At 45.5% G+C, this 13,430-nt stretch overlaps 1 protein-coding gene across 2 annotated transcripts in view; it reads right to left on the bottom strand.

Moving 5' to 3' along the window:
* Window positions 1-275: 275 nt before the first annotated feature.
* Window positions 276-13,430, bottom strand: part of agfg1a (ArfGAP with FG repeats 1a) — a 31,892-nt gene continuing 18,737 nt past the window's right edge. The window contains exons 3-13 of one of the 2 annotated variants that reach the window (XM_080845289.1): window positions 13,192-13,307; window positions 12,783-12,945; window positions 12,312-12,468; window positions 11,306-11,395; window positions 7,197-7,397; window positions 5,532-5,703; window positions 5,103-5,182; window positions 4,886-4,990; window positions 1,778-2,035; window positions 1,235-1,326; window positions 276-1,089 (exon numbers count right to left, since the gene is read on the bottom strand). In XM_080845289.1, coding sequence (XP_080701415.1) covers window positions 1,030-1,089; window positions 1,235-1,326; window positions 1,778-2,035; window positions 4,886-4,990; window positions 5,103-5,182; window positions 5,532-5,703; window positions 7,197-7,397; window positions 11,306-11,395; window positions 12,312-12,468; window positions 12,783-12,945; window positions 13,192-13,307 — 1,494 coding nt within the window. In that variant the 3' untranslated portion in view covers window positions 276-1,029. The remainder of the gene's footprint in view (window positions 1,090-1,234; window positions 1,327-1,777; window positions 2,036-4,885; window positions 4,991-5,102; window positions 5,183-5,531; window positions 5,704-7,196; window positions 7,398-11,305; window positions 11,396-12,311; window positions 12,469-12,782; window positions 12,946-13,191; window positions 13,308-13,430) is intronic. The other variant, XM_080845290.1, reaches the window with a different exon arrangement.

The raw sequence follows: 13,430 nt of genomic DNA, 5'->3' as shown, positions 1-13,430 counted from the left end.
ATCAAAAATGTAAAATGTTTGCATTTCTGTGATATACCCTGACAAACAGGACAGACTTTACAGAGAAATATTGCCAACCTGACCTGTAGCATGTCTCCTCAACTCAATGGATGCATATGTATGTCTACACCATCTTCATTCTTTTTGGTTTTAAAACACATGCACACTACAAAAGATGTAAATAAATCTTTTTTTATACAGAAAACATTCGGAACCATTACGCTTGAAATGTTTTAGTTAAAATTCCTTTTTAATATATACTGTATATATAATATATATACACACATTAACTTAAATTTAACGTAACGACCAGTAGAAGTGGTCTGTCCAGTCCAAGGGGCTTCCGCCAGCGCAGTCTCACAGCTGTGTGTGTGTTTGTAAAGGTGTGTGTGTGTGTGTGTGTGTGTGTGTGAATGGATGGGTTTTTGCTTTCCTGGAAGCCTGGTTCAGTCAATGCAGCCATTTAGGAAAGTGCCCCACGTTCCTCAGCCCATAAACCCTCAGAACTTAACACAATGTGTTAAAAGATACAAATACTGATATGCACAAAAGAGCTAAAGTCTGGTCTCTGCTAAAAAAAAAAAATGAATGAAAACGAAATGAAATTCTGTACAGGGTTGCAGCACGATGCGTGGAGGGGTAGGGTTTGCAATAATAACTTAGTCGCCGGTGGTAGTCAGTCAGTTTGCGCAGGGGTGAGGACCTCTGCAGGAAGGCGTTCAGAGGTCCCATCCCAAAGAGGGGTGACGAGGGCACCCTTCTCTTTGCACCCCACGTTACCCTGCTTGTTTGGTTACCGTGGGCGATATCATCACAGTCAAAGTTGTTCACAGCTGCTGTTGGTGCTTTTTCTTTCTTTCTTTCTTTCTTTTTTTTATGCCACTTATGTTCTTAAAATTGGTTACAAAAAATTGCAGGTCCTTTAGAAAAGGTTTCCTTTTTTGTTTTCTTTTAAAGCTACTCCTGTTGAACGGAAACAGTGCAAGAGGTGCAAGCGCAGCCACAGCGCCCCCTGTGGGTGAGGATGCCCTATAAGAAGGGATTCGTGGAGTTGTTTCCTGTGGGGTACTGTGCAGCAGGAGCTCCCACCTGAGACAGAGGAGACAGAGGGCCAGTCAGCATTAGGCTCCGAGAGAGGTGTGCAGTGAAGAAACAACAATGGGACCTAGTTTGGGTATGTGCTTGTGTTTGTGAGAAGGGGAGAGAGAAAGAAAGAAAAATAAAACAGACTCACGAGGAAGGGATTGCTGGAGACCCCAGGAGCAGCCATGTGCTGGCCGTATGCAGGAACAGGCTTAGGCTGACCAAAAGCACTGAAGCTCGTCCCTACACAAAACACACAAGACAATTATTGCACACTCTCTGTCTGGCTAGCTTTCAAACACACACACACACACACACACACACGCACACACACACACACACACACACACAGAAACCTGTATTTGAACGAGACACGTGGCACAGAACACAGAAATACACAGCATAACTCCACATGTAAATAGGAACTCTTAGTTCCTCACTCAGGCAACACACAAACCTATTCACACCTACATGGACGTACACAGCATAGACACGTGTAAAACATGCACAGCTGAACGTACCACATGACTGACAACAACATACACATGCTTTATTCAGATTAGTGATCCATTAGTTGTACTTTCAAATACATTAACCACAGCACTTACACACAGGTGCACAGGTACACACACACACTATGTGTCCTCCACAAACAGGCAGGCAGACACACACAGACAGAGAGGCAGACATGTACCGTTGGGCTGTGGGGGGAATGCCTGTGTTGGGGGGAATGCCTGTGTTGGGGGGAAGGCTTGCGTATGAGGGAAGGCCTGCGTTGGAGGGAAGGCCTGCGTCGGGGGGAAGGCCTGCGTCGGGGGGAAGGCCTGTGTTGGGGGGAAGGCCTGCCCAGGGAAGGCTTGCTGGAAGGTTCCGCTAAAGCTGGTGGGCATGTTGTATGCAGCTGCATTTCCAAAGCCAGCCGGCATACTCATGGAACCTGTGCCAAACGAAGCTGAACACACACACACATACAAGATTTCCGTTAGACACCAGTGTCTGTCCATTATCAATTAATTTGTTTGTTTAAGAGCATCTTCTGTATTCTGATGTCAAACACACACAGAAAATCTTCTGCAACACTTTAAGACACATACAGTGGGCAGTGATGATCAGGGCCAGTCTTTGTAGAAAACTGGTCTAGGGTCAGTTTTGGGCCATATGTAGCCAGATGTTATATCACTAACTGGGTTTCCATCCAACTTTTTCATACAAATGTTGTACATTCGAAAAAGAAATCCTAACTGGAAACGCTTGAAAATTGCATGCAAATGAAATACAATAAGAAATGTATTTGCCATAGGGGAATGAATTAACTACTGATTCACACAGAGTAAAATGCAACTAAGGTTAATGAAATTGGGTTAATTGGCATAAAATTGTAAATTGCCTTTAAAATTGCCTCGACCACAGCTATTCACAACTCCTCCCTAGATCAGGAGTGTCCAACTTTCAATTTGCAGAACACAGACTCGCATTTCATTTTGCCAAATGATCATGATTGCGCTTATATGTGAATGAGGGCTCATCTGATATGACAATACTTCCACAGATACAAATTTGAAAATTGTGGTTGGGGAAAAGAAGATTTCCTTGGTCGCCAATACTCAATACTATTTCAACCAAAATGGGTGGTCTTGGACACCTTGACTCACTAGCAGGATGTCTGGTTCCTTTCAAAACAAACCCACCAGCAGAACACCCCCAACATTTGGAGTAGGGTTGTGAGGGTCAAATAAAGACTTCCAAGACAACTGATGTCCCAGGTCCAAACAGTCTTTATATGACCCTTAAGTTGGGAACCCTTGACTTACACCATAACTCATTCTGTATTTCTTAGATGAAATGAAGTTGGGAACCCTTGACTAACACCATAACTCATTCTTTATTTCTTAAATGAAATAAAGTTGACTTGTGGACGGGGAAGGCCTGTCCCTGGTGCAGCACTCCCACTCTGACACACATCACTACTACTACAAGCATCTGCTCAAATGGAAAGGTACCAGCAGCCAACATTAGACCGTTATATCTGATCTGGGAACAGTTGGTTTATTCATTTATTAACCGTCAAACCTCTCTCTGCACGTTTATTATAAACTTGAACAGGCACCGACTCCCACATCAGAGGATAAAGGTAGAATGTGTGGATTTAGGATCTCAAAGGCACTACAGGGGAAAACTCACAACTGCCAAGGGCTGAGAAGACACAGAGGGTAAAACATAGAAGAAATAAGGTGATGAGAATTGAAGAAAGAAAGAAAAAGAGATAGAGGTAAGGAGACCGACATAAAGGAGTTAACTGCATGGCCTGCACAGGAGATGTGTGTGGCCAGGACACAGGGGCAGGATGGTGTTGTGGTAGCACTGATTTGAGAGGTGTGTGTCTAAAGGGTTTTGCCAGTGCATCACGGAACATGGAGTTCCTGCAGGCTCTAGAAATGCACTAGCACAGGCTAACTGTACAACACAAAGGTTAGTTAGAGAGAGGAGAGAGTGAGCAAAGAGAGAGAGAAGGAGGTAAAGAGAAGGGGGCTGGTGGGGATTGACAGATCAGTAGGTAGAGAAAGTAACCTACCAAAATAAGCAGGTGGGAAACACTGCCCCTGTAGGGCTCCTAAGAGGCCTGACCAGCATGGCAACAAACAAACAGAGCCATGAGTGTGTCTTACCCTTCCTTACTTACACGCACACGCACACACACACACACACACACACACACACACACACACACACACACACACACACACACACACACACACACACACACACACACACACACACACACACACACAGCTCACCTAATAGCATTTTACAAAATGATCACAAAATTCTTGTTATGCAGGATATCTGATATTTTCTGTCCTGAAATGACAATGTTTTCATGGTCTCCTGTTTTGCACTAGCAGCAATGTTGAGAGAGAGAGAGAGAGAGAGAGAGAGAGAAAGAGAGATGTGTATGTGTGTGTATTCCTGTCAAATTTGGCCTCATTCTGTTAATGCATTTACATGACTGTGTGTTTCATGTGTGTGCTGAATAATCCATGAGAGATGAAACAGGGAATCTCTTAATATATATAAACTCCTCAAAAAAAGTTCGGACGATTCTTCAGTCGATTATCCCTCCCCTTTAATAATACCAATTGGTATTGTATTGCATATCGTTGGAAAGCCTGATTAGTCACCTTTACAACGAGGTACAACTTGTAAGGATCGTGCATTGGTGGAATGAGCAACACAGCTAACCGTGTGGGTAGGTCCCTGACAGTGTAAAGTGAAAAAAGTGTAAATCATCGACCGAAAAAACGTTTCCGAACTTTTTTTGAGGGGATTATATATATACTTCTTTAGACTTGAGTACACTACATACCAGAGTATACTACTTGAGACTGCTTTAGAGTAGTATACTATACACCAGAGTATACTTCTTTAGACTGCTTTAGAGTACACTATACACCAGAGTATACTTCTTTAGACTGCTTTAGAGTACACTACACACCATAGTATACTTCTTTAGACTGCTTTAGAGTACACTACACACCATAGTATACTTCTTTAGACTACTGACTGCTTTACTAGGCAAACTGACTGACTCAGTTAACTGACTTTTAGCCAGTGGTTTGTCAGTTTTTAGCCAGTGGTTTGCCGTGCTTCAATACGAGTTAAAAGGATCTTACTGTTTTGTTGAAAATAATAATAAAAAAATAAATAAAACGTACAAATCCAAAACATATTATTAAGTATGAATGCACATAAGCGGCCAGAAACGTTTGTGATTGGGTGTAAGTCGTGTAAGCTCCACCCTCACCTGCTGCGGCCACAGCTGCTGCTCTGCCATTGGTCTGAAACGGGTTGGTGGTGGCCACTGCTGGGGCCCCCGCTGAGGCAACAAAAGGGTTGGTTGAAGGGCCCACTGGCACCAGGAAAAAACAAACAAACAATCAACAACACAGAACAGAAAAATGAAGTGAGTTGTAGTGAAGACAGTGGAATCACAAGAGCTTTGAAACTTCCTCAGAACCTACCTCCAAAGCCCTGAGGCATGCTGGGTAGTCCTTGCTGTGTCTGTGCTGAGGACACACCAGTCACAGCACCAAACATGGTTCTGAGAGAGAGACACACACACACACACACACACACACACACACACACACAGTGAGTGAGTGAGTGAGTGAGTGAGTGAGTGAGTGAGTGATGAGAAGGTCATAGTCTGCCGATTTTAAAAACGGCTGAAAGTGAGCCAAACACAACAGATGGCAGTAAGAAAAGACTACGGGTTGCAAGGAGGCGTCAACACGAAAGTCAAGGGAATGAAATTAGGCAGGCAAGCATGAAAGATATTCAGAAGAGGTGATAAACACAGACAGAGAGACGGACAAACTGATGGACAGACAGACAGACAGACAGGCATACAGATATTTGGACAGATTCCGAGCAACAGAAAGGTGTCTCACTCCTGGGGCGTGCTGCTGGTGTTGTAACCGCTTGTGGGGGGAGCACTGAAGACGTTGTCCAGCTCGGCCAAGGCGGCGTAGCGGTCCCCCCTCATGGAGCCACTGGGGGCCGGTGGGGGCCCCACGCCTGCTGAGGGGGGTGCAGAGCTCACCCCGCTCGGGACGGCGCCCCCTGTAGCACAGACACAAGAGTGTGCTTGAGTGGGGGAGTGAAAGGGTCTTTATGGCGTTATACCATCGACATGAAGGTGGATAGCTCTTCTAAAGCCTAATGACCTATGGCATTAATGCTGATTCATAGTCATGCTCTTTGGACTACTGAATGCTCCATGATTGTCATCATCACTAATGCCTCCCATGTGGCTCCCACCAACGCCTTTCATACTGGTTCCCCCCGAGGCCTACTTCATGGAGCAACTCTTTACTGCACCCTCCCCTGGCCTGACATTTATGATTGCAGAAGTCTATTTCATTTGCCTTACACCTTTTCCAAAACAAACAACTAAAGTTAAAAAGTAACTATTACAATATACTTCAGCACCATCCAAAGACATCGGTTTTTCCGCTTATACACATCTAACTTGGCTAGTCGTGAGATACAAATCATGAAGGGTGATTATCCAATAGGTGTTTAAAAGTTAGTCGGCTGGGGATGAAATGACAATGGAAAAGTTTCAATGTTTGTGAGACCTTGTTTAATGCTGTCTAATGCTGTTGTCTGGGCAGTTGGCAAAAGGGACGTATTAAGAGTACTGGTGTTCGCTCAAAAGGAGATAGAAGAACATCAGAGTTTATAAGGAACAAGGCAGTTGACATAGATTGGTGTGTGTGAGTATGTGTAAGCATAAAAACAGATGTGATGCCTCCTGGCGGAGCACAGCCTCTAGGAATACAGAGGGACAGGGTGCTGAGCTGAGCTGAACTGAACCATTTGCCTTTCTGTAACTGTAGTGGTACTGACTAAAAAGGATGGCTGCTCACAAAAAGAACCTTGCTCTGTAAGGGGAGCAACCGCCAAAACTGCTTATTGTGTCCAAGCTACCATAGTGAAATATTATGTGTGTTAATATATCTCAAACAAAAAGGTTGTGGCAATACCTCCTCACTCAGGTAATTCCCATGGAAGACTGGCAGGTCCTTCCACATCTGAGAAAACTACACAAAATACCTGATGACCAATACAATGAAGCTACAATTGACCTTTGAACTGACATCTTCTACTGTGCTCTTGTTTCAGACTTCCTGGTATTCAGACATGGAGTAGTTCATTATTTATTAATAACAACATCTATAAAGTATATAAATATATTTCATGGCTCAGATTTCTGTTGTTAAAGTGCCCCACAGAAATCCTCCCGAGATTCAAAGCCCCACCTATTATTGATGCAGCACCCATCTTTAAATCCTTCCTCACCCCCTATGTGTGATATTCCTAATGGCTACCTTCAGGGTAGAGCTGCATCTACTGTTCAACCCCTATACCCTTGTTTCTGCAGATCCTACCTGTGTGTTGAGTAAGCAACTCAAGGGGCAGCCCAGCTCTAGGTGGGACCCGGCGCTAAACCACACCCAGACCCTGCCCAGAGCCAGCTGCCCTCTGAGATGCCCACTCTCGGCCTCTGCCACACACAGGGGATGCTTCCAGGTGCTCTGGCGTGGGCATACCTGACTCAGACTGGGCCGAGTTAAAGATGCTGTCCACGTCTGCCAGGGCGGCATATTTATCTGCGGGCACGCTAGCGCCGTCTACTCTGCCTGCGCCTGCCGACGTGCCTCGCTGGCCCATCGCTCCAAAGTCCGCACTACAGGATTTGGGGAAGTTGTCAAAATTTGCAAAATTGTCGTTAGCTAGTCCCGAGGAGGCTCCTGCGTGAGAGAGAGGGGAAAAAATAAAGAAAGAATAAAGAAAATAAACTCTGAGATGGGAATAAAATATCTAGAAACCAGAAAAGGGCAAGAATGAAGCACCGTGTGTGTGTGTGTGTGTGTGTGTGTGTCCTTCATATCGGAATGCTCTGGAAGGCTGCTGCTAAATATAGGGAACCTGATTCTGTAGGATGGTAAGACAGGTGCAACACACACACCACAGACACAGACACAGACACACACGCACGCAGGTACGTATGTACGCACACACACGCCAAGAGAAGCCTGTTTTAAGCAAAGACTGTTGGTGCACATGGCCTTTTAACTGTGTAGTGTTACACAGCTACTACTAGGAAACCAGAGTAATGAGGCCAGAGAAGAGACCAGAACATGTGTGTGTGTGTGTGTGTGTGTGTGTGTGTGTGAGTGAGAAGGGGAATGAGAAAGACAGAAAGGAAGCAGGAGTGAGAGAGTGTATGTGAGGGCAAAGTAGATTACCAATTCATAAAATGGGCCAACGTCTGCATGTGTGAATGTGTGAGATTAAGACAGAAAGAGAGAAGGGGTGCACTTCCTAACCAGTTTTTCCAATGACTACAACAGCACTGTGTGTGTGTGTGTGTGTGTGTGTGTGTGAGTGCACAATGTTGCTCAGAATGGTAACCAGCATGGCCACGTCTAGTCACTGGAAGAGCACCCTACCTCTACTCAAATTCAAGAGGGGTTGATATGGTTGCATTTATAACTGTGCAGATGTGTCATCACCACTGAAACATAAAGGTATTGGCTCCACAGAGATGATCATGTGGCGTATCTCTACTACTAGTGAATGCTGAGGCTGTGCAGTCTTGTCAATAACTTTGAGGTGGGGCAGAGTGTAGGCTGAGATTCCACAGCCCAAGTGAGCTCACTGCTTATAGGGCAGAGGTCATATGCGAGTGACTTCCTGTCCAGAAGAGCAAGGTGGGCTTAAGGGTTTAGCTATAATATAATATATACATACGCATATACATACTGTATAGAAAAAGATAATGTCCACACACAGAACTCTAGTATGGAGAATATGGGCTTTTGGATGTGTGGGTGTGCGTGTGTGTGTGAGAGAGAGAGAGAGAGAGAGAGAGAGAGACAAATGCTGGAGGAAACACAAAGACAGCTCCACCACACACACACCAACCAAATACACACCAACAGCAAAACACACAGACACACAAAATGGGACTCAAGCACAACCACAAACTGACCATAATTCATACACAAACATTTGGACTGATTGCAATGCAACCACTCAACCACTCACACACCCATTTTAACCCATTTCAAGACAACCACACACAAACAATTTGACTGACTGCAACACACAAACGCTTCAACTGGCAACACACACACAGATGCATACAGACACACACTTTGACTGACCTATTTCAAGACACCAGCATACAACAACTGACTGCAACACACACACACACACAGACGCAGACAGACAGACAGACAGACAGACAGAGACAGACAGACAGATAGACAGACAGACACACACACACACACACGGTGAGACTTACTGTGTGTGGGCAGTGGGGAGCAGAACTCCCCCACACTGCGGCTGGATGGGAGAGCACTGAGGGCTGCATCCCAGTGTGCCGCACACACGACGCGCACACAACGCAGTGCAACACACACACACAGAACAGAAAGAAAGAAGGAAGGAGAAGAAAAGAAAAAAAACAGGAAGAATGAAATGCAGTTATTAACAAACAGAGAAGTGTGGGGGGGGGGGGGAGCAAAGCGTCCCGAGGCCAAGCAAAGCACTGATGATGACTCAGCCAAACATCAGCAAATCACAACTGAACCCTGATTGCCAACATAGCATTGACATACCTTGGCAACTTTGACTGACTCTTCTCTGTCCAACTACCACAACAGCTCACTAAGTAAATGTTAGCTGGTACTTCATTGGGTTAGCTCGATTTCAGTGAAAATAATGTATTATCTTTTAGCATCAGGGCACCTCCAGATGCACCAATCTTGGTGTCCAGCAGGGGGAAGCAGTGAATACGATAGGAGGGCAATTTCCCCTCTAGGGACCAAATGACCTGTCCTCACCCTTCACTGCAGAGTAGTCAGGCCTCAGGAGATACAGGTCTGACCTCAACAGGCCTCTGGAGATACAAGACTGACTTCAACAGGCCTCAAGTCTGACCTCAACAGAACTCAAGACTGACATCACCAGGACACAGGAGATAAAAGGTCTGACCTCAACAGAACTCTGGAGATACAAGACTGAGCTCAACAGAACTCAGGTCTGACCTCACCAGGCCTCAAGTCTGACCTCAACAGGCCTCAGGTCTGACTTCACCAGGCCTCAAGTCTGACCTCAACAGGCCTCAAGTCTGACCTCAATAGGCCTCAAGTCTGACCTCAATAGGACACAGGAGATACATGTCTGACCTCAACAGAACTCAGGAGATACAAGACTGACCTCCACAGGACTGAAGTCTGACCTCAACAGGCCTCAGGAGAGACTCGCACTGCTTCCCATACAGTAAATTGCTGACTGAGAACCTGTGGCTCTAACAAACTAACTAACAGTACATTCAAATACAAACTAATCCCTACAAGCAGTGTCTTCTTAAGGTCCCTGAGCTATCCACTTAAAAGAACCCAGCTGGGTTGATAACTTATCTGTATATATTATTATTTATGTTATTGTTTTTGTTGGAGAAATAAACAAGCCAATGTTAGAGAATAAGCAACAAGATGTGAGAACAGAATGGAGGGGTGAGAGGAGGAGAGTGAAAGCTTGCATGACCAGGCCATGGCCATGACCAATAGTGCTGCAAAACCTGACAGGGTTGATCAAGGAAAAATACAAACACACACACACACACACACACACACACACACACACACACACACACACACACACACACACACAAATCCCCCCCCCCCCCCCCCCCCACACACACACAAATACAACCTTCCCAGGGTTGATCAGGGAATACTTCAAACACACACACACACACACACAAATACACCCCCCACCCCACCCCAACACACACACACAGGGTTTGAATACACATACGCGTTTTTTTTAAACGGGACGCGAGAAAATGCATCGATTCCTATGGTACGGCGTGCTTTGCGTGTGCGCCCTTTCTCCACCACGTTGCGTCTTTGTAGCGTTTTTTAGGTGCGCTTAAAAGTTGAACTATTCTCAACTTTCCAGCGCAAGGCAGGGAAGCGCACCGCTCATCAATGTCACACTCGGCCCAGGCAGCCAATCAGCTCAAGCAACAGGCGGGCTTAACTAATTTATCACTTATCTCTTGTTTTGATGCTGGAAGATGTGGTATGATTAAGCAATATAGCACGAGTGGGAGTGGGATTATCCCTTACCTACCCCACTCCTACGAGTATTGCTTTTATAAAACAATTCTACAGTCAACAAATTAACATTTAAACACGAAAAATAGTTCCATTTTCAACGTCAGAATTTTGAATGAACGGTTTTCATCAATGCGCTTTCATCGCGGAGTGATTATTATTAGCTGTGAAAAGTCTGTTTTGGCCTCCGCACTTTGCCAAGGCATTACTGAAGCGTCTGCGCCTGTAAAAAGACGCTTATGTGTATTCGAACCCACACACTGCTACATTATACACTAAGCAAAACACATAGATCCAATCACAAAATATCAGTGCATACACAGAAACACTCACATCAAAACTCCACCACACAACACCACAGACCACAGAGGAGGAGAAAATAGACTCAATGGTGAAAATGAGAATGTGAAAATGAAACCTTGAGGTAGTAAGGTCTGTAGTGCGTGTGTGTACATGTGTGTGTGTGTGTACATGTATGTGTGTGTGTGTTGCGTGTGTGTGTGTAGATGTGTACGTGTGTGTGATACCTGCGGGTGGAGCAGATGGCGATGGAGCAGAAGCAGCAGAACTCCCAAACGCATCAAAGTTGGCAAAGTCTGCGCTTGCATTCTGTGCTGCTGGAGGTCAGGATGGGTCAACAGAACATACACAGACAGACAAACACACAAACACACAGAGGGGGGATATGACTGATGGATGGAGACAGACTGATGAGAATGGACACAGAATAATGTGATAGTGGACACAAGGTAAGACACGTGATGGCGACACCAGCACCACAGACAAGGCTCAGACTCAGACTCAGACCACTCCAGCCCAATCCAGACTAGGAGATGGGGGCCAAAGAGAAAGAGCCAAACAAGCTGCCTTTACCTCGTGACAGACCATCAACTCACATGTGGAGGTTAATATGCAGGGTGCTTTGTTTTGGTTTAGACACCTGTGTGTGTGTGTGTGTGTGTGTGTGTGTGTTTTCTTCTACGAAAATGCTTTATATACTACTGCGTGAAGACGGTTTCAGTTAATGGTCAATGACTGACGAGAATACAGTGACCCTACATTTTGCTGTGTGTTTGTTCACTTCATACACGTCAGTGTTTCCCCTACAATGATATTAGGGTGGCGCCCCGGCCCAGCCCGCCCTCCCTGGAAGCTCAAGATCATTTTTTTTATAAATATAGCGCCAGATCACAAAATAAGTCATATAAGGTTACCTTTACCATAAAACATGAAAAATTATACTTATTTTTTAAGTCAAACTGCTTATCCTAACCCCTTATCCTGAAGTATAATTGTTGAATACTGTTACTGTAAGATGTTATATTGACTGCTGTCATTAAAAGAAACACATGAACATCATAATTCATTTAAGTGTTTGTGTCCACCGCCGCGGTGCATCGCGCCCCTGCCGCCGTCCCCCCTCCCCCCCCCCCCCCCCCCCAAGCTGCACTTGTCACATAGCGCTTATTAATCTATCAAAATGCTGTGTGTGTGTGTGTGTGTGTGTGTGTGTGTGTGTGTTGATGCAAGTACCTGGATGGCTGTTGAAATGTGCAAAGTTTGCAAAGTTTGCAGAGGAGGAGCTGGAAGCTTGAGAGGGCGGGGCTGCAAAGATGTCTCCGCCCAGATCACTGAGGAGGTCGAACTTCTCCTGATGAGACATATGCTGAGAACGGACCACCACTGGAGACTGAGAGAGAGCGGGAGGGAGAGAGAGAGAAGGGAAGAAGGGAATAAGAAAAAGGTAGGAAGATAGGAAGGAAGAAAGAGAGAAAGGATGACAAAAAAGGTTAAAAGATGAGGAAGAGAGACAGTAGTAAGGGAAAGAAAGAGAAGGCATGCAATGGATGAGAGATGAAGGGAGGGAAGGGGACGCCGAGAAAGGCAAACAGAGAGAAGACATGAGAAAAAGAAAAGGACACTAGCTGGGTTTCCAATGTTATTACTCACACATTTACTTGTGGACCTACACACACACGCACACACACACACACACACACACACCTGGCTGGGCGTGTTCTTGTTGAGGTGAAGGGCGGGGGCCGACTCCCCCAGGAGGGTCTTGAGTGGCCGCACCTCAGGCGTGCTGCTGGTGCTGCTGGCCGACGAGCCGGAGATGGAGGCGTGCACTGAGGCCACCACACGGGCCTGCTCTGGAGGAACGTACCTGAGAGAGACACACACACACACACACACACACACACGTCAGGTCATCATATAGTGCTGTTATTTCTCACTTACAACTCATGTAATACAGAACATGTACGACACTATCTGCCTTTGAACATCAATATCTTCTGCATGGAATTGTGCCAGCTCTCCAACTGTTCTTTTTGTATTTGTATGTATTTGTATGTGTGTGTTTGTTTGTTTGTGTGTGTGTGTGTGTGTGACTGAGTATATACAAACTCACCATCTTTTCTTCTCGTACTTCTCTTGAAGAAACTCTTTCACTTTCTGTGGTTCTCGGAAGTCCGGGACGGAAGAAGTTCTGTCGTCATAGAGACCGAGCCAGATGGGTTTGCACACCTGCAAGACAAGCAGGATGATTGGAGTGGTCAGGAAAAAGCGCCAGGCACAGTTGAGAAAGGGAAAGAGCAACAAAGACAAAGACAGACTGGCAGAGATAGGAGAACAAAAGAGCGCTCAACA

The sequence above is a fragment of the Sprattus sprattus genome, assembly GCF_963457725.1.
Source record: "Sprattus sprattus genome assembly, chromosome: 9".
Lineage (NCBI taxonomy): Eukaryota > Metazoa > Chordata > Actinopteri > Clupeiformes > Clupeidae > Sprattus > Sprattus sprattus.
The sequence above is the reverse complement of the archived record's forward strand: the minus strand, read 5'-3'. Positions and strand labels throughout refer to the sequence as shown.